Raw genomic sequence first — 20,774 nt, 5'->3', positions numbered from 1 at the left:
AGTAGAACTTTGAAATCTTAAGCCGAGGAATGTGATACACGTCTCAAATTGATCGCCAGTCAGTCAGTCATGCATTTAGTCAGTCAGTCAGTCGATCAGAACAAACGCATTTTTATATATATAGATTTTGTACATAATACCAAAATACTATATGCTGCTTATACCCTGTAAAGCTTATGATGTATGCCGATTTATTGCTGTATATGAAAGTGTAAATTTTATATAAAATGAACACACTCACATATAAATTTATTTCAATATGTTACGAGTAGACAACGAGCCGCCCCATTTTGATATGCCCTGCTGAAAGTGTACAGAGTGTATAGAATATATATAGATAATATCAGAATGGGAAGGCTGGTTGATTCTTAAATAAATTTTGTGGCTCCCCGTAGCAGCTCTTGTTGTGGTTGTTGTTTCGATTGAGGGTGATTAAGTAATTTTCGCATTTTAAGCTAAGCTACATGTTATGTTTAGATATATATTTATATTGGGGGTTCTGGATCCACAGTTTGGTGGCTGCCACCAGGCTGCGAATCATTCAACTGCTCCGGTTCGCCATGCGGCGTATTCGGCGGAGAGGGCTGACTCTTGCGGGGCTTGGCATTGCCAAAAATGCTGGCCGCCTGCTTGGTCTCGGCCAGCGCATTGATCGGTTCGGTTACGGTGCGCGGCTGTAGCACAATCTTTGGACGATCATCGTCGTCGAGATTGGAAAATGGTGGGCTGGTGCCTCCGCTCTGCGTTTGGTTATACCTTTCATTCGGATTGTAGTGACCGCGACGATCTCGTGTCCGGTTCTGGCCGAAGTTCGAGTAGTGGCCATTGTCATTGCTGATGCTTCGTTGGCGCGGGGGTCCGCCACGCCTGTAGTTGTTGTTGTTGCGATCATTATATCTGGGCGAGTAGTGTGGACAGATAAGTGAAACATTGCTTCACTATAACATGCTTACCGATTATTGTTATAGTTGTTGTTGTTTGTGTAGTGCGGAAAGCTGCGACTACTTTGAAAGCTCGTCGATGATATGTGCGGCTCCACGCCCTGCCTGGGACTGCCCAGGCTGGACGTGTCGTGGCTGCCGCCGCCGAGGGATCCAAAATCGCTGCTGTTGCTGCCGTCGTTGCCCTGATAGCCGTCGTTATTATGGTGGCCCCTACCTCCGCCGCCGCTGCCACCTCCGCTACCGCCTCCGCCGGCGCCACCGCTGCCGACGCCTCCACCGCTGCCACCGCCACCGCCACCCCTTGCGCCACCACCTCTTCTCTCGCCACCGCCACGCCCGCCGCGATAGCCGCCTTGCCGCGGGCTGCCCTCCTGTCTGCTCATGTGAAAGTTTGTGTTGGACGAACGATTGCCTACCGGACGACCTGGGCTGTTTTGCTTGCGCGAATATTGGCCCTGGTAGCTTTGGGAGCCAACACTATTGTCGCGTCGAAAGTTGCGGCGCTGGTTGTGATTGCCGCCACTGCTGGACGCAGCTCCTCCGATGGCGCCACCAGGGCCGCCCTGACGCCGATGATCGGCAATATCGATGCGCAGCGGAGCCGACAAATTGTCCAGTTTGATGCGTCCATTGCGGGATAACGCACGCTTTAGCTGTTCCAATGTCGTGAATTCCACGTAGCCGTAGCCCTTGAACTCGTCCGTCTCCCGATCTTTGATCAGGCGCACGCTCTTTACTTCGAAATCATCGAAAATCTTCATAACATCGCCCTGGACGAGACCCTTGGGCAGGTTGCCAACAAAGGCAATGTATGGCGGATCGGTTGGCACTTCCCTGTTGCGTTCCCGAAAGTCACGGTTGCGATTGTGAAAGTTACGATATTCTTGGGAATTGCCACGATAGTCACGGTCATGATTGTTGTTACCTCTATCGTTGTTTGACCGATCTGCCATATTCTACGAGCTTATCAGTATTTAAACAATATATTTTTAAGTCCGGAGCTCGTATTCCCAGACGCTGTGGAAACGGTCTACGAGAGACATTGGAGTTACTTTGAATTGACATTGCTTCAAAACTCACTAGATCCTATATGTTCCAGCATAGCATTTATATTATTTATTTCTGTTTTTGAATGTTCTCTCCGAAATATTGTGAACATCCTGGACACACATCTATGTATATTATTAAGCTTGCCAGCCTGTATTTCCTATCCAAATTCCACGCAAAATGGGGCAATCTCAGGAGGAATATCGTTCGTAGTGTGCGACACAATTTGTGGTAAAGCCAAGGTAAATTACAAATGAGAAATGTTACCGCCTGGTCACCATCCCCATGGCTTTCGCCTTGCTCCTGCAGTCCGACCAACTAGAAATGCACGGAAAAACATGTGTAAGCAGCGGAGTAAATGGCTCCATCTCCAGATTCAGCGCTTGTTTGTGTTATGGATACTAAAAAGTAAAACAACGGCGACGTTGACGACGATGGCAAGTACATGAAAAAGTCAACAACAAATAGTGAGACCAAGCAGCATCAGCATCAGCACCAGCAAGAACAACAGCAACAACAACAACTGTTTTGGGGGCAACAAGAACAACTAACGCATTTTGTTTGCACGACGAACTCATGACTCATTTTTGTACATTTGTCAAAATTTTTGCCATACATCATTTTAAACAGTGCGCGACATCGGCGAGGCCAAGGGGCAGGACCAGAGTCGTTGTGGGTACCAGTTGGAAAATTATGCACTGCCACCAGCAATGCCAACCGAGCCACAGTGGTCAGAAAGTGGCGAAATAACGCAAGGAGCAGAAAATTAAACAGTATTATAGTAGTACAAAATATAATAGCATGAAATCAATAGCACGTTAAATAGTAAGTCAGAAAAGAAAATAAATTATTATTATAAAATATAACTAAATGGCTTAAAGAGCAGCCTATATAAGCATATATAAGTAGATCACAGAGAAGATAATTTGAATCTTTTCGAGCTACTCTACTCATTATACCTGTTTTGAAACTTTTTTTTTCTCAAACACAGCTTTTAAACACATAGAACTGCACTCTGGTATGCTTGTAATTCTCAACAAGTTAAAACTTCGATTAGGTCTTTTGAATCCTAGCGTCCATGCAAAGTCTGTTGATGATGGCACCGCGAGGATGTCATTTGATAAGGAAAAACAATTGTTTTGAAACTCACCTTTTCTGGAGCCTGGCCTCAGTGTGCCTTACAGCTTTGGCTTGGCGGGGGGGTGTGTGGAGGTTGGATTCGGCACACGCCAACGCATGCTAAAAGATAAATCGTCAGCAACACGGAATTAAAAACTGATGTAGCGATTAATTTATCACTCACTGGCAGAGCAACAAGCAGCTGCAAGAAGAGTTGCCAGCTACTGGCAATATTTAACTAACAAGTTGCAACTGTGTGGGGCACAGGGCACAGTTCCAGTGGCACAAACAGTTTCAGTGGCATCTTTAGAAGGAGCTACGTAGCTGAGCTTCGAACCGATGCGGACAGTAAATAAATTACGAGCAACAAATAAACGCGCTCGGCTGCATCGATGGACAGTGGCAAAGCAAAGGAAAACAAAAAGCCGAGCAAAGGCAAAAGTAAAGAGCGTAGCGAAACGAGAAATGTGGACAAACAAAGACAAGAAAACGGAACCGGAAACGCTTTCAGCTGTCGAATTTGTATGAGCTGCTTGCTGCGTGCCGCCTGCCCGCCAGCTCCCGCTGGAATGCCAAATGCCATGTTCATCCTGTCTTAGGCCAACAGCGAGCTTTGCTGCCCTGCCCCATTCGTAAGTGTTCAATCATTTGATTGCTGCAACAATGCAACATCAGCAGCGGCAACGGCATCGGCAACGGCAACGGCAATGGAAAAAGAAGTGAAACACCGAAAAGGATTTATGGTCATCGATCAGAATTAATGAAGATTTTGTTTTAGTGTCCTGACAAAGCTCTACCATGCCACGACTTGGTCAGCGTGGGTCAGGGTTGGTGTACCAGGGTAGGGCAGTTCGGGACTGGAGTAGGTATTCCGCTTCAAATGGAGCATTTGTTGCTAATCGTTTTTTTCCAGGCTGAATATCGCTTGAAGCACTTGTGACCGAGTACTAACCATAACTGCTTGAGTATTACACTACATTAGCGAAATTAAATTGATTTTGTTCTGCGCCTGCTTAGATTTTTCCAAGCTCTGCTTCTTTCAACTTATTTTTTTTCGATCCCCTTGCAACCCTGGCGCTTCACATGCTCGAGAGCTGTTGATACTCGCATTTCACCACCTTTTAACTCTTATTAGGGCAGCGATTGTCTTTCTTTTTCTCTCTCTCTCTCTCCGTCCCGCTTTTCTCTTACTTCTCCCTCGCCCTTGCCACTTTTACTGGCTCGTCATAATGCTGCCTTTGGCTTGATTTATGCTGCAGCGCCCACAAGTATGCAGCGTAAATATTTTTATGACCCAATATATGAACCCTGCCCGGGGCTGCCCCCGCCACCACCTACCCCTGCCCATCTGAACAACCCACCAGTGCACTTGTGTCTCAACAGCCTCACATATGTATCTGTATAAGTATAAGTAGACCAGGAGCAGTGGCCCACACTAATCATATTAAATGAAATTCATACGTCGCCGCATTTATGCGATTTACTCAGGGACTCACGAGCCACTAGCGAGGGTTGCTAAAACGTTTCGTATAGCGGGCAATTGTTGTTGTTTCTCTTATTCTTGTTGTTGTTGTTGTTGTTGTTGCTGTTGCCATTGTTGCTGGCTGGCAACATTTTTGTTGTCGCTTAAACTAATTGAGTGTTACAAATTTTATGTGCAAAATCTTTAAGCTAAATTGAAATTTGTTTTGTTTGCCTTTGGCCTGGTCTTGTTGTAGTTTCTGTTGTTGTTGTACATTTTTCACATATGATGCGGGTTGTGTATGAACCCATTTAATGTTATGTGCACATTTCGTTCTTGCTATCCGTAAGTGCGTTGAACCATTTTAAAATTAAGGTATGCTTCTCACTTTAAAAAATTGCCTACCAACTGATAAATACGTTGGTATGACTAACTTATAAGAAAAATCGTATTTATTCAAAGCCTAATATGCTCAACCTCACATACTTTTGTATGTAGTGTACTGGATTAATATTTTGTTCTTAATAGCTCTAACCTAGATCTTAATTGCCTTAACAAATATTCTTATTATATATTTTATTGCCATCTATTTATTAGCATAGTAGGAGGAAGACAGACATAAAGATAATATAAAGAAGAAAATAAGTTGTCAACGGCTTAGAGTAAGTACTGGAAAAATAAAGAGAAATAGAATAAGAGAAAAAGATAGTGTAGAAAACAGAGAGAGTAATATGGCGAGAGAGAGAGTATTAAGAGAGAAAATTACTGTAAGAGTAGAAGGAAGATAAAGTTTTTTGGAAGAAGATGTTGTTATAAGTCTAACTCTAATTTATGAGAATCGCAGAGAAGAGCGTAATTTAAAATAAGGTTTTTTTTTGGAACTGGAATACACATACATGCATGCATAAATGCAAACAGGAATCATTATATGTAAAAATGAAGTGAACTTGGTCTGTGTTTGGTATAGGAGACCAAACATAGCGAGTGTTACCCGGCCTTGCCCGAAACGATCTTTAATTCTTAAGATTTAAAGCAAGCCGGGCTGTGGAATGATTTAAATCCTCTACAACTTTGAGCTCCCATTTTCGTAGTAGATTTACGAATTCGGTGAATAACGTGTATTTTGTTAGAAAATAAGTTAGCGGCCGATCGTATGGTAGGCATAAAAGATTATTGCGACGGTTTTCCACGAATTTTTCACACCTGATTGTCAATCACTAAGTCAGCCTCCTTAATATATATTTTTCTAGGTTTTTATGACTAAGGTAACCCGCTCTTAAATTGTACATCTGTTTTTTTTTATTTGCGGTCATATATTTGGAGCAATTTATTTCGTATCTTTGGTTTATCTGTTTCCATGGGCAACGTTCATGACTTTTGGCTTGAATTGATAATTGCGTCGCCGGCAAAACGCATTTTTGTCCAATTTACATAATTTATGATGGCAGATTTTTGCGGCCCACGCTCCAAGATTGGGCAAGAAAATTGCATACAACTCGAAACTCGAAACAATTTGGTCAGATGATTTGTGCCATTGCAGCGACTTGGCTGACGATAAGATCCAAAAATTTGGCTGCTGTCTCGGCTCGGATGCATGGGTTATAAACAAATAGGATGGCCAAATTAAACTTATGTCTGAGATTTATCATTTCTGCGGCCATATATCAGCGCCCGAGTGGCAGGCCAATAAAATATGGCACTTGCTTAGGGCCTGGCCAACAGGCAATTACCGATTGCCAAAGCCGCCCAAGCGAAAAGCTGTCGCGAGATTTTGAAAAATTAACAATGTCATGTAGGAATATATACCATATACTCATAGCGCAAAGAGGAAGAGAGATATAGTTGTTTAGTTCCAAACTGTAGATTTATGCCAATTTAAAGAGACAAAACTTGTACTTGTACAGCTGCTGATGCTGATTTATGGCCCCTCGCAACAATGTTTGGCAAAGGGTATCTAGTGCCCAGTCCCAATCCCCGTCCCCGTCCCCGTCCCAGTCCCAGTCCCATTGCCGTTCCCATACCCATACCCCATGCCGCCAACTATTTGAAGCTGGCCATAAATTATGCGTATGATCAAATTGCTACCTTCATGTCGTAGTCGCACAAGTTTTTGTGTTGTGCTTTCAATTAAGTCAATTGATTTTAATTAGACCATGACTTAGACATATTTTTATAAGCATATTCCAAAGAAATTATTATTATTAAACACGCGACCCACCGAGGGGCACATATTCTTAACGAATCTTACCTCGATGTCGGCGCTGTGGTAACTTAATATCAGATAGCAAATACCCTCTACCCATTCAGCTCAATTAATAGGAATTACGAGTAGATGGCCAAGTCGCCGCATAATACACCAGCAGCAGCAGCAGAAGCAGCCGTTGAGTGCCCACATGTAATGCCAACTGGAGGGTAGCTTTGGTTCCAGTTTGAGCTCCTTAATTGGTGACAGAGAAAGACACACACATACAGGGTATTGAGCGGGACTCACATGCGACGTGCTTCAATTGAGGTGATCAACGTTAATTAAAAGCCAACAAAAGACAGTGAAATTGACTCAGCCGGCGGCAACTGTTGTTGGCTCATTAAGTGCTTTACCCGGCCACGCCCACAAGCCGGCGCACTGTACGCCCCACTGAACGATCGAGATGAAAAATTAACATTTCGCGCATCATTAAAATTCCGACAGTAGCCTGGCAAAGGCAGAGGCAGAGGCAATGACTATGACTTGTGGATAGGGAACGGGTGCGGGGAGCTGGAGGGCATCACTGGGGCCATGTGGAAGTAGTATATACATACTCGCGATGGTGTATGCGGTTGACAAATGTCGCAACGTGCTCAATGTATCCATTTCCATTACCATTTGCCTAGTTTCCATCTATTGCTCTGTGATTGCGTCCGTTGTCTGCCTCCATGTTGCAAGTAGCCGCTTCAGCTGTGCCGCAGCCTGTGGCTCATTTGTCGCAGCAGCAGCAGCAGCAGCAGCCGTCGAGAAATGAGTAAAACAAATGCGTCAACACCGAATTTTCATTTGGTTAATGTGTGAAAGCGGACAAAACTAAACAAGAATACGCACACACGCACACACTCGCATGCCTAAGCAGGCATCAGTGAAATAATAACATGAATTTATCAATTTGTCATGTTGATATTTGTTTGGCAATTTATTTTCCACATGCGACATGTGCCCAGAGATCGTTCCGTCCAGTTCCGTTCCGCTTTCCCAGCCGACTTGGGTTTTAGTTTTATTTTTAGGAACTTTCATGTGTGCAACTCGAGGCATATGTAATGCAATTGTGGGCAGTAATTGATTGTGCTACTTATCCGACTTACTGCAGCCCAATGGGATACAGATGTTCAAGGTTTTCCATTGGGTCGCCAACACCAAAAGACACTTTAAATGTATATTTTTTTGATGTGTCAGATATTATTGTATCTAGAGCTCTTTAATAAAGAAGACATTCACAGATATTTATATGATGCTCAAGATGTATATTTATATATATTTATATGATAAAGTCGAAATTTGTTCTTTAACTCCAATTGCTAATTAATTCGAGATCTGCAGAAGACATCTTTTTGGGTCATATTTAATGTGAATGTACAATAGCTTGAGGAGCTCTTATGTGACAAAAAACTTATAATTCCCAAGTGGTTTTAGCTTAAGAGTTCTTGTCTTAGAGATGCTTAATGTGACTTGTTAGACTTCATTGGATTTTCCAATAAACACTTAACTAAAATGTTTAAATTAGTCAACTCATTTTTATTAACGAATATTATCGCACACACATGCACACCCACTCGATAAGTGTTTAAACACATTGCAACTTCACTTGGAAGGCAGACAGTCACAAATCATTCAACAGCAACAAGCAAACAAACAAACAGCTAGTGAGACAGACAGACGGAGAATTTAAACTCATTTAATTAAACATAATAAGCGGACCTGAAGTTAGGGAGCTGCTAGGTGCAGGAGTATGCTCCCCCTGCCTGTCGCTCAACGCTGTTGATGATGATGATGATGTCAACTTATACGGCACAGTCACAGATACAAATACAGATGCAGATACAGATACAGTCGCAGAGGGGCATAGTAAACACGACCATAAAAACCATTAACATCTGTTGTGATTAACCCAAGTCCGTTGGCTCCTAAGCAGCTCCGGCTGCCCCAGCTATTCCGATTGGCGGAGCAGCTGCGTAGCCAACGCCCATTTCCCCCCATATCTTGCCCCAAAATGTACAGATCGGTGGGTTAAACTCATTCACACGGCAGCCAGTGCATCAAAACAGGGGAATCGGAGTCGGCAATGAAGTCACCCATCGGAGCCGGAGTCGCGTCGTCAGTTTCTTTGTCGCCAGCGTCGCTTTTTGAAATTTATGAGTTTCGCTTGAAAAGTATTTTATTGCGTTTATAATTGTGTGTGTATAGCGGGTGTGTGTGTGTGTGTGCCGCATGGGAAATGAATGGGCAGCTCTCTTTGTGTGTTTTCTGTGCCGCCGTTCCCCCCCTTTTAGCCGCTACACTCGGTAAATGTTGCACATAAACTCTTTAACACTTTGCCTCTCGTTGCAATTAAAAACAAAACAACAAAAAAAAAAGATCTACTTATTGGTGGAAAGTGTTGCGGCCCCACGCTCTTGGATATGCGACATTGTATCTGCATCTGTAACTGTCTGCATTCGTATCTGCTGTGTACATTAGGCACCGACAGACCCTCCCAACCCTCGCCGCTGCTCCACTTGCGCGTTTGGGGGCACCGCATCATTTGTTTGCGTAACTTTATTAGACTCTTGAATTGCGTGTTTAGTTTTTGAACAATTTATGTGCCTGCCTGACTGCCTGCCCGCCAGCCTACTCTTCAGGCTTGTGGGAAACTTGCGCAGCCCACGAGAACGGGGCCGGCCATGTGTGCCGCCAGTTGCATTAGATGCAGATGCAGTTTTAGTTACGGATACAGATGCAGATACATCTGACAGCCTGATGAGCATAACAAGTGTCTGCCTCTCGAGCCAGGTTTGGTTTGGGGGCGTCGCAGCTGCTGCAGACTGACCTCAGCCGGGCCAAGACGCTCGAAGCTGCAGGCATTGACTTTTCGCCAAGTTCAGAGCGCACGCTTGATTAATAACCAAAGTAAAATTGAAAAATTTTTCCAAAACACACAAAAATTAAAACGTACAAATTGCAAGTTATTTGTTTGCCTAGCAAGCAGAGCTTCTGGGGGCTGGCCCGCAAGGGGGGGCTGGAGTTTGCCTGGCGGGGCGAGGCCGGGCGGCACCTTAAGACGGCAAACTGAGCGCTGGCTGCTGGGTTAGGGTGGCGTTGGGTAAGCAAAACGCGGAACAAGAAAAAAAATTCATTTTCCACGTAATTACTCTGCTGTGATTAGTAAAATTAAACTTTTCTTTGCGTTTTCCTTTTGCTGCTCGTGAGTTTTGCCTTTTGCTTTTTGATTTCTTCGCGCGGCTGCAAAAAATGGCGGCATCTTTTTTTCGTTTCTTTTTGGTTTTGTGTGTGCTTCTCAGTTTCATTTAGCGCTACGTTTTTCATGGGAAAAACTAGAAAAATGCTAGCAGGAAAACGCGTAACGGCCAATTACAAGGATTGATTGTGTATGAAAATGTTTGGGAAAAGTTTTCCGCAGCACAGTGCAAAAGTTCTCGAGCTCATTTTTTGTATTTGCTCAATGCATAAGGTGTCTAATTTTTCATAGCGGACAAAGATTGACGGCGTTCTGTCGGGCGCAATCAAAAATTTTAAATACAAAAAAAAATACGAAAAGGGAAAAAAGGCAAACGCTTTTTGCTTTCTGCGTTGCAGACACTTTAACACTTGAATAAATATTTGTGCGGCTGTCGCAGACGAAAAAGAGATTTTATAATGCCACAAAATCCAAACTAATTACTCAAGTCGCTCGCCGCTGGTCGGACGCGCGCATCATTTCACTTGATATCCTGTCGCAGGATGCGTGGCGGACACACCGTGAGGCCCAGTTGCAGACATACAACATCATCATCCTCATCATCGAGAGCTACTTCAGCAGCCGCCCCTCGCATGCGCAGACTAAAATAAATGTTTTGAAAATAATTTCGTGTTATTATTATTTTTTTTCTTTGTGCCTTGAGCCTGCCTGCGAATGGACTCAAGCACTCGCTGCGGAGAAAGTGTCACTGGCGCGTGTGACAAAAATTAATATTAATTTGCTGTGTCAATGCATCCGTCATAGCGACGGCGACAGTTTGTCTCAGTCCAAAAAGTGGTTATATTTCAGGGATCTCATTATCATCCCAACCCATCGTACCGCCAAAAAGGGTAAAAATTCTGTTGTTATTTTTTTGCCAAAATATTCAAATTCCTCTCACATTTGGGGTTTGACTTTTAACGTGGCCAAGAACCGCAGCAGCGGCAACATTCTGGCATTGGGTGTTCTTTGGCAGGTGTTGTTGCTGCTGCGACAGTTGTCAGCGGGACACGCAAACGCTCTCCAGAGTGCATATTACGGGGTGACAAGGAGCTACCCTGGCACTGGTCACACGCCCGACACACGCTAGTTGAAATCAATGCGCTGTTTTTCCAATTTTTCGAGCTGCCCGGAGGTGGCTAGAAGGGGGTGGTAATGTGACAATTTACGGTTTGCTTTGCTCATCAGCACGCGGCCGCTGCCTGAGAGAGCTGCTTAATTTGGCCAGCTCAGTGGGCGACACGTGCCGCAAAACGTGGAAGGTGTTGGTCATAATGTGTATGCCACCTCCTCACCTCCCCAGCTCCCTGGGGGTCACACTGTTTACATGTATTTGTTGTTAGTTATTTAATTTAATTAATGCTCAAATATGCAGCCCAGCTGGCGAGTGCGTGAGAACTCAGCCACAGATCGTTATATGGAGAGATCTTCTGCTGCAGCTTCTCCTGCTGCCACATTTGAGATGGCCTCAGGCAAGAGATGGGCGCGTGCACAAAGAATTTCAAAAGGACACGAACACGTACTTTAAGTAAAAACTAAAAATACGCACGTTAGACACGACAAGACTTGCATATTTCCAAACAAGAAAGGTTTCGAATCGAACCGGTTTTAGTCTGGTTTTATTTATACATTTACTCAAACTACTTGCCTAAAAATCAACTTAGCTAAAGCCAAAACCCGTCAGTTGTAAAGCTGTTGTCATGAAACTTAACGTCATATGTTCCAGGCAATATATTTTTCGGAGCTGGTCGGATAGGATCCCTATTTTATAAAGTTGCTGCTCAGTCGTAAATTCAGTTCTTGGTTGATCAATATAACTGTATATATAACTGTAACTATATATACTAGCATCTCCGACTCTATAATGTATATATATTCTTAGTCTTCATCAATAGTCGAGTCGATCTGAGAGCCTATAAGTGCTAGAGACTTGAAAATATTAGCGTAGGTACTCCTAGTCCCCCCGCACTGCGATCGGATCATCGATACCTTACCCCGTTACCAAGCAATTGGTAAAATTCAATATCGCAATCGTATTCTTTTAAGCGTCTCTTTTAGGTTTTAAGAGGTAAGGTATATAAATATCAAGTATATACCTTTGCTTTTGGTAGAAGGTTCAGGGTATCACCTAGTTGGGTTCTCCCGACTAGAGGACTCCTACTTGTTCAAGATGTCTTGATACAATTCAGTAATTATCAGCGGTGTCGAGTTATGTAATTCGTGTTATTTTGATTCTTGGTTTAACAAGTACAGCACGAAATTTTTGAGCACGAATACGTCGTGTTGGAGTCGTGCATGCTCACGCTAGCAACCCAACACTCGAGTTTTCCTTATTGGTCTAACCTGTTACCATATGTTCGGCAAGTCTTTTGAATTTATCCGCAGCTTCTTTGGCGGGGAGGCAGACAGCTGCCAAGTTTCATGTGCAAATGAAATGAAAATGGAAAACTCTTCGTTTGCCGTTGCGACTGGCACCTTTCAGTGAGTGCGTCTCGTCGCGTCGTGCATTTCTAAATATTTTGATTAGTTCTTGTAAATTGTTTGCATTGCCCTGGCCAGCAGCAGCCTGGGCCCTGGGCCTGGTCGCATGTCGCTGTGTTTGCTTAGACTCACTTAATTTGTAATTTCTACGGCCTGTCTCTGGCAACATTTGGTACATGTTGCTTTTGGTGACAAACTCAAGAATCACATACACATACACATACAACTAAACACACACACACACACGCTAACACACTTGCGATGTGGCAATGTGGCTGCAAGTTGTTGGCTCACAGCTCAATCAAGCGCTTAGCTAACTATTAAATTAACTTAGCTGAATGTCTGGCTTACAAGCACACGAAGAAACACAGGCACACACACACGCTCACACTATAGTATGTGTGTGCGCTTAAATTACATTTGACATTTACGAGTGCATAATAAAAATTTTTACAATGGCCGACGCCATTTTACTTGACAAATACTTTACAACAAAAGCACTTGAAGGGCAATCGAGCTAGATGGAGCATGGGCAACACGGTAGAAGGGGAGGGGGGAGGCGGGCATTGGGTAAGAGGCAACGGGTAATGGGTAATGGGTAATGGGTAATGGCCATCCAAGTGCAGATCGCTCGTAAAACACATTTTACAGTTGGCACATTCAACTTTGACTGTACCCGGTGCTGCGGTATATTTGGACACGAGATTTCCATTGGATCTCTGTTTGCTGCTCGGTTGCATTTTTAATTAATTGACTGTAGTTTTTATGGCTTCATTAATTACGGAGCAGAGGGCCCTTTTTGGTCCTTGACGTCATGCCACATGTGACAAGCCGTCGTCTATTGAATTATGCATCATCGATATGTGAGCTGTAAATATCAATAATAAAAGTGCGCTGTAAAAGTTGAAGGAGTAGCGGGAGTAGTAGACTGCCCCAGGAACGAGTGCATTAAAAATTTATTAGAATTTGCCTGTGACGCGTGTCCATATGACTGCGACTTATTCGTGGCTGCTGTCATAAAATAATAATCTTTATGATGGCAAAATTTTAATACAATATTGGCGGCCCGCTCCGTGCCCTTATGCCGCAGCGATGCGTCTATCTGTCAGTCATTCCGAGATTCATAAATTCACTTTAATTGCTGCAGTGATTTCTACGCTTTTAGTGCCGCGTGCCCGATCCGACCCAGACCCAAGTCCTGCACCAGATCCCGACTTAGCCGTGTTCCGCTCTCAGTTTGAGTGATAAAAGCTTTGAAAGTGCCCGTTAAAATTGATGTTCATTAATATTCAACTATTTAGTGACAAAGATTAAGTTCCTTACGTAATTCGCAAGCCAGCTGGCCATTTTGATTAACCACACCATAAAAACCCCGCTGGGTTCTAATCTATTCAAAAAATATGTTTTAAATATTAGTTTGGTTGCTCGATATATTTTAGGTCTGTTTGCATTTTTTTGGAGCTGAACGAATTAGGCGAACTTAAGGAAAAACTTTCCAACTTCTCATTTTTTAAAACTCTTTGATGAGCTTTCGTAATTTATATATATTTGCTAACATATATTAATATGATAATTAATTAAATGACAGTAAATACAGAATATTAGATGACCAGGGCATTATATTTTAAATAGAATATTTAAGTAATAAATAATAACAGTCACGTATAATAAATATTATTATATAATATTGAGTATATCTTATAAATTGAGTGTGTCAATGACTAGGCCTGTAAGAGAACTCATTCGTCGATTTTGGAAATATTACTACAATTTAAAATAAAAATACATATGTATGTACTTAATAATATTTAAGACAATTTAATCAGCGCTCGACTTAAAATGTTAATAAATTGAAATATAGATTATCCATTTGGTTTGTATGTACATATTCCCATCTTATACTTATACTCCATCAACTAGCTGGTCAACAGTCTTATTAAAGCCAGTGGAAAAATGACTTTTAGTTAATGCACTTCAAATTTTTAATTTGAATAAATTTAAATTCACAAGTGGATAACTCCTCTGCCCATTACATAAGTCACTTGCCCATTTAGCTCAAAGGCCGCGTAGATTATGTTGAAAGGCAAAACTCATAATTGCATCGCTGCATAGCTGCGTACTTAGCTGCATAGCTGCGTACTTAGCGCATAAGTGCAGTCATGTTTTGTTTTGACCATGCCTCATTTAGATTCATTTGCCAATTTATTTAACGATCGATCGTAAAGTGTTTTCGGCCGCCTTCATTGCCGGCAGCACCTCTGCGGCCGCCTTTTAAATTTTGTTTTATTTGGTTTCTCGGTTTTTTTGTTTCGGCAAATATGCAATGAATGGGAGCAGCAGCAGCAGCAGCAGCAACAGCAACAAGAGCAAGAAGAGCAACAACAGTTGTTGTTGTTTACGTTTTTAAGTGAATTTTCATATTTTAATGTTTGGCAACATTGTCGTCGCACAATCCCGAGACGCTGTGGAGGTCGACGCTGGTCATAATTTCCGGCGTGGAATTCGTGGAAGTTGCCAATGCGTAAAAATTGTGTTCACATCTTTGCTTGATGCACAGCCAGAAGGGGTTAGGGGGTGGAGGGGGCGGTTGGGTTATTCTACTGTGGGGGCAGCTCGTAAAAGTTTGCCACGCACTGGACGTTTTATAGGTGGAAACAGCGGCCGCGCACAAAGGTGTTTTCCTTTAGCATTTTTCTAGTCATATTCATTTTCATTACTGAAAAAAGAAAAATGTCAAAGCAAATGCCAATATAAAATTGTTGCTTCTTTGATGAAGCAGCAGTTGAGCAACAACAACAGCCAGTGTAAACAAACAAGCCAAAGGCATGCACATTCAGATCGTCCAAATATATATATATATAAGTATATGTATATATATGTATGTTCTTCTAGGAGCACTCGTTGTGCTCAGTCATTCAGTCGAATGGCGCACATCATTCGCATTGAGCTTGAAATTTTATATGATGTTTGTGCAAAAAGTTTCAACTAATTAGCCAAACGGTTGCCGAGAGTTTAGAGGGAGATCCGCATAGAGTGGGCTCTACAAAGAGTAGACGCCAGACTAGACGTGCGTGCGTTGGCCATTAAAAATTATTGAAATTGAATTTGAAAATAAACTGAAAAATGCTTTTTGGGGGCCGTCTTGTTGGCGTTGTAGCGTGCTCGGATTTTGGCCGAAAAGTGTGGCACACGGCGCGCTTGATTTGTGCTAGCCATGAGTTTGAGATCTTTTTTTTTTTTTTTACTTTGGAGTGGGGTTTGGGCGTATCGCCTTCGATTAAATGTACCGGCTGCATTTTCACGTATTCTCAGGAAATGTGCGTTCAATACGAAATTAGTTTCTTGCGCTGAAAAAAAAATTTAATTTATTGCCGAGTCGAGAGCATTCGAACGGTGTGGCGTATTTTTAAGTGAAATGGATTGAAATGAAATGATTTTTCATTTAATTTTTTTTTTCCGCTCGCTATTTCCCCAAACGCTGCTGATGACGGTGGTGGCGACGGCAAGACGCCAACCAGACAAGCCACTCACGGCCTGGCCCCAAAAATGCCGACGAAAATTTGTTGGCCGCAAATTCGTACCTAAATGCGAAAGATTTTCCCGAATGCGAGCACCTAAGCGGCCAGCCAGACCAGACCAGACCAGACCAGGCCATTCGCCATTAAGTGGTTGCACCTTTTCTGGCACAGGGTGTGCCCGCACAGCGGCCAGTTGTGCCACGCTTGGGCAAGTGTGCAGCCGTGCACCCTGTTTGCCGCAAAGGTGATTGGTGGCAACAATTTGTGGGCCGAGTTGGCGTCTATTTTCGACGAAGACACGGGCATGCCGAAGTAGGTTGACGCCACCTAGGTATTTCGTTTCACAAAGGTTACGGATTCGAGGAGTTTCGCACCTAGAAAAACGGGCACGGGCGGACGTCTGTCAGCTCCGACAAGCTGGCGTCAGTCTCGTGTACTGCAATTATGCAGACAACATGTCAACGTGCATTGTTCGCATTGTCGAGCACCGACGTCGAGTGCTCAGTGGACCGTGCCGGGGGTGTGGCAGGGGGAGTGGCTGGCAATCAGTGAGACGCAGCTGCGCCCAAGGTGCCAAAAATAACGAAATCCCATCGTGCTGCTGTCTAATGGTCAATAAATATGAAAATTTTATTGACTAACGCAACATGATACAGCACACAAATCGAACGGTTCGAGTAGTGCTTTATGTATTGAGCTGGAAATTTAAAATGCATACAAACCCGCCCACTCGCACACACACACTCGTAGATCATCATCCTTCTCAGCTTTGAGTCTCCAAGGCTCGTATGCACGTCTCACGTTTGGCTAACAAGCTCCCTGGAGTGAAATAAAAGCGAAAGTGCAAAAGAATTCGACTACGTGATGTGCAGCTCATATTGGCCATGACCAGCGACAGCTCAGTTAACCATTTGGCCCCGTTGGCCACAGTCTGTGGTTATATGGCTCACTTGAGTAGGTGTTTCCTCTAGCCAATTAGCCAGCATGCATGCAGGCAGGCAGGAAGGCAGGCAACTGCCTAATGGGCATTCGCGCTGCCTACACCCTGTAGCATTTTTAAATGAGTATATCAGCAGAGGGCTTCGGTTTCTGGACATGGAACTTACAAGTGGGAGGTCGCCGGTTCAAGTCCAGCATCAATTTTCAATACATTTGCTTTGTAATTTTTTGTTATCCACAAGAAAATTGTCATCAACCAAATGTGGTAAGATCAATGCAATGCTTGAGCCCAAGTTATTTATGCTTTGAAAAATAAAATGATTCAACTCGATTTTTGATTCGGCTGTTATTGTAGACAAAAGGTTAGGTTTAAGTTTCGGTTTCGGTAAAAATAAACTACAATTTCGACTTTTAATCAGTTTGTAGCCTTTATACCTACAAAAATATTTGTGTTCCAAATTATATTCGTGTTTCTTACAGGGCATAGTCTAGTCCATCAAACCGAACTGGAGAATTCTTATTTGTTGTTGCATTTTTCTGAGCCATTTCGCCTATTGTCGCTGTCTGTACGAAATAAATCAAAAACTACCAGGAAAACTGAGATGCAATTGCGAGTTGCAAAATTCTGTTGCACTTGCCGCACTCGTGCCGTCAAGGCGTGTCCAAGTGCTAGGTGCTACATATAACATATTGTGAACTTCTCAAGATAAATATATGTATGTATATTTTTGTCTGGGCGCTTGTCAACACTTGCCAATTGTTCGTCTGCGCCATTGGAGGTTTCCACATAAAAACGCTCAACGAGAGACCAAAATGAAATATGAACTATTTTAACGCCTACTTAATTTGTTTTGTTTTTCCTGCTCGCTAACTATAAATTTTAATTAATTTAGCGTTGAAGTGAAAGTGTTAAGCGACTTGCCTGGCAGCCACCGCGTGGCATTGTACATTTCGACTCTCCTCGCACCAAGTGAATCGTATGGGCCAATTGGTCGTTGCCAATATTTTAATAAATTTTCTGCCTAACCGACAGTTTTTCTCTCGAGTTAGCCGGCGACCTAAATAAATAAAGATATGTTTATGTGCAAAATATTAAAGACAAACAAACTGAATGGCCACTCCCCAAGCAGTTGCCACACCCCCACACCCCTACATCATCCATACGCACACGCACACTCACACATATGTCGCCGCCTGACCAATTCATAAGTCTGCACTTAAGGCAACAGCAGCTGAGGACACGGGACAAGGACAACCTGTGGCAAGGTTGAACGAGGCTGAAGTAAGGTTAGGCCGACATATAAACTGCAGGCTCGCATATACATAAAAATCATAATAAAATGTATTTACCCCAGGATCAAATTATGAATCTCCTTATGGGCAGGACATGGCAGGGCAGGCAGCTAAAAGGTGTGCCCGGCCATCTCAAGTTATGAAAGCCGCAGGCTGCTCCTGGACGGGATAGCTCAGCCCAGCCCAGCCCAGCCCAACCCGTAAAAAGGACAAACGCATATTTATGAAATGAGCAAAACTATAAAGGACACCCACACACACACAGGATACAGAACAATGTGACGACGTTGACGTTGATTTTGGTTTTTGGGTCTGGCATGAAAATTTGTGCACATTTCAGCAAAAAGCGCCCCTGAGGTGTTGCCAGCGCCTTCAAGGTGCTGTCCTTAGCTCGAGTCCCTTTTGGGGCGGCCAGTCTATTACCCAACTACTTTATGGCATGTAGTTACACCTAGGCGCGCCTGCGGCGGCAACATATGGTCAGCAGTCGAACAGTAGCACCGGTCCCCATTCGACCGGGCTTCTGTTCTGCAAAGCAGCCGCCTCAACCCCCGACTCAACTTGTGCCATTCTCAACGTTTTACAAAGTTTATTTCACATTCGTTTTCCTTTGGCTGCGTTCATTGTCAGCATCATCAACAGCCATCAACATTGTCGCCCCCACAATCCTCCACTCGCTCCCGAGTGACATCTGCCGCTGCTGCTGCTGCTGCTGCTGCTGCTGCTGCTGCTGCTGCTGCTGCTGCCCCCAGGGCGTCGGGTGTTGCTTAAATATGTGAGTCACATACGCCACCAACTGGTCGGCAGGGACAACTCAAGGAGTTTAGTTGAGGAAATTACCTTTGCTTCGAAAGCAAGAGACCAAATAAAAACCCTAAGAAATTACCTAGCTGCGTATTAAAATAATGGTATTCTATCTATCACAGATCACGTAGCGTTTTATTAGTCAATCAAAGGATACTTTAGCATGCATCTCATTAAGCTGCTCTCTTAATACGAATAGGGAAAAAAAAAACAAAATGCAGAAACAAAGAAAACAGTTTATAAAACAGTATTTGCAATTTTTAAACTCTTATCGAGTGATAAGAAGACTCGAATTTATACGACCGATATTATACGATCGACTGTTGGTTCACAGCAATCGCTTGGCCAGATCCCTGGCTACAGCTACACCTATCCGGCGGCTCAAAAGGCCGCTCCGCACAGAAGGCATCCAGGAGTTCACCTAAGGCCGTAATTCATTACGACTTTAACTTAGTTTTTATATATCTACTTATTCCCAATACTATTTTTGTACAAACCTGGCAACACCTTACTTGATTATAAGCGCATTATAGAACACTCTTGAGTTCTGATTGGCACTTGTTAATATAAAACCATATAAAAAAAATATGCTAGTTGCTAATACAGAAAGGAGTCTGACGACTCATAAGAGGCACCCACCAATAATTATAGTTCCAAATAAGAAATTTGAAGGCCATTCAAACTCAAAATTATAGAGTTAAAATGTATTCTAAATAAAGAAAAATATGTTTGGTATGCTCTAATTCCGAATACAGAACTAAGATAAATCAGAAACCTCAGATTCATCTGGTTGAAACCAGCCTAGAATTTTAGATATAAATGAGAATATTATGTTGCGAAGCAATCGAAGACCCGGTGGGATTAATTGCATACAATATATAAAATTTAAAAGGCATTAATCCCGGTAAAAAATAAGGAATGTTTACAAAGAAACCGGGTACCAATTCTAGTTTCAAAAACAGAAATAAGATAAATCAGAAAACTCAGACTCTTCATGTTAGAACTAGCTTAGATTTAAGGATCTATTTTAATCCTCTACACAAAATTAGAAAGGAACGCACAAATTAGTTTATGCCAATGAAACTAAACGTGTTAATATAGACCGATTTACAGACTTTTACACAAGAACTTTGGAATTGTAAAATACGCTAAAATCCGTTAGAAAACATAACGACAAACTGTACGAAAAATGAAAAATCTTACAACACAAAATATCATGTTGTTAATAACACCAAATAATTCAAATATTTCAAAAAAAGAAAAAAGGAATTAAATGAAATATCAGAATCTGAGTAAGATTAACTATAAGGAAAATTTAGAAAGCATTTAAGAATCAGTAAATAAAACAAAAAATTGAGAAAGAAAAAGAAAATCAGATGTTGCTGCTTGGACAGCTAAAAAGAGACTAAATTTCAATCAAAATTCGATTACAAACGTAAACCTAGTTTGTCTGAGGCTACTCTGATGGAAGTATTTTAAATGTGGCCAGAGCATACTTTGATTCATAAATTTAATAGACAAGTAAAAGTTTTTTGGCAAAGATTGCTTTGATACATATTACATATTCACATTCAGTTCCGAACTCAAATAGGTTTTAGTAAATTCCAATTAATAATATATAGTTTATAGTAGGCAGCTCCTAAAGAGTATGATTAGGGAGTATTATTTAATAATTTGCAATTTCTGCAATAGCTTTGGCAGCAAA

At 42.6% G+C, this 20,774-nt stretch overlaps 1 protein-coding gene and 2 long non-coding RNA genes across 4 annotated transcripts in view; 1 reads left to right on the top strand and 2 right to left on the bottom strand.

Moving 5' to 3' along the window:
- The window catches only part of LOC135436066 (uncharacterized), a 184,662-nt gene that overhangs the window by 34,380 nt on the left and 129,508 nt on the right, over nt 1-20,774 (bottom strand). The gene's annotated exons all lie outside the window — the stretch shown is intronic.
- eIF4H2 (eukaryotic translation initiation factor 4H2) lies at nt 175-1,992 on the bottom strand. 2 transcript variants are annotated; one of them, XM_064694176.1, is made up of 2 exons: nt 954-1,992; nt 175-867 (listed from the first exon to the last, which is right to left on the bottom strand). In XM_064694176.1, the coding sequence occupies exons 1-2, from the start codon at nt 1,895-1,897 to the stop codon at nt 486-488; spliced, it is 1,326 nt and encodes a 441-aa protein (XP_064550246.1). In that variant the 5' UTR covers nt 1,898-1,992; the 3' UTR covers nt 175-485. The 2 variants fall into 2 exon arrangements, with proteins under 2 accessions (XP_064550246.1, XP_064550245.1); XM_064694175.1 differs by having other exon boundaries at nt 175-897; nt 954-1,991.
- On the top strand, nt 1,938-2,862 carry LOC135436544 (uncharacterized). The gene is made up of 2 exons (XR_010437547.1): nt 1,938-2,233; nt 2,301-2,862. It is a non-coding gene; the product is annotated as an uncharacterized LOC135436544 (long non-coding RNA).

Source organism: Drosophila montana, unplaced genomic scaffold, assembly GCF_035044405.1.
Source record: "Drosophila montana isolate Dmon_TW-CO22-7 unplaced genomic scaffold, ASM3504440v1 contig_3733_1, whole genome shotgun sequence".
In the NCBI taxonomy this organism is placed as follows: domain Eukaryota; kingdom Metazoa; phylum Arthropoda; class Insecta; order Diptera; family Drosophilidae; genus Drosophila; species Drosophila montana.
Note: the sequence above shows the minus strand (reverse complement) of the source record. Positions and strands in the feature narration are given on the sequence as shown.

Excerpts from the sequence above, each read along its gene's own strand:
- eIF4H2 (XM_064694175.1), bottom strand. The coding sequence starts at position 1,897 with ATGGCAGATCGGTCAAACAACGATAGAGGTAACAACAATCATGACCGT. Across the intron at positions 898-953 it reads AACAACTATAACAATAATCG|ATATAATGATCGCAACAACA; the intron begins GTAAGCATGTTA and ends CTACTCGCCCAG.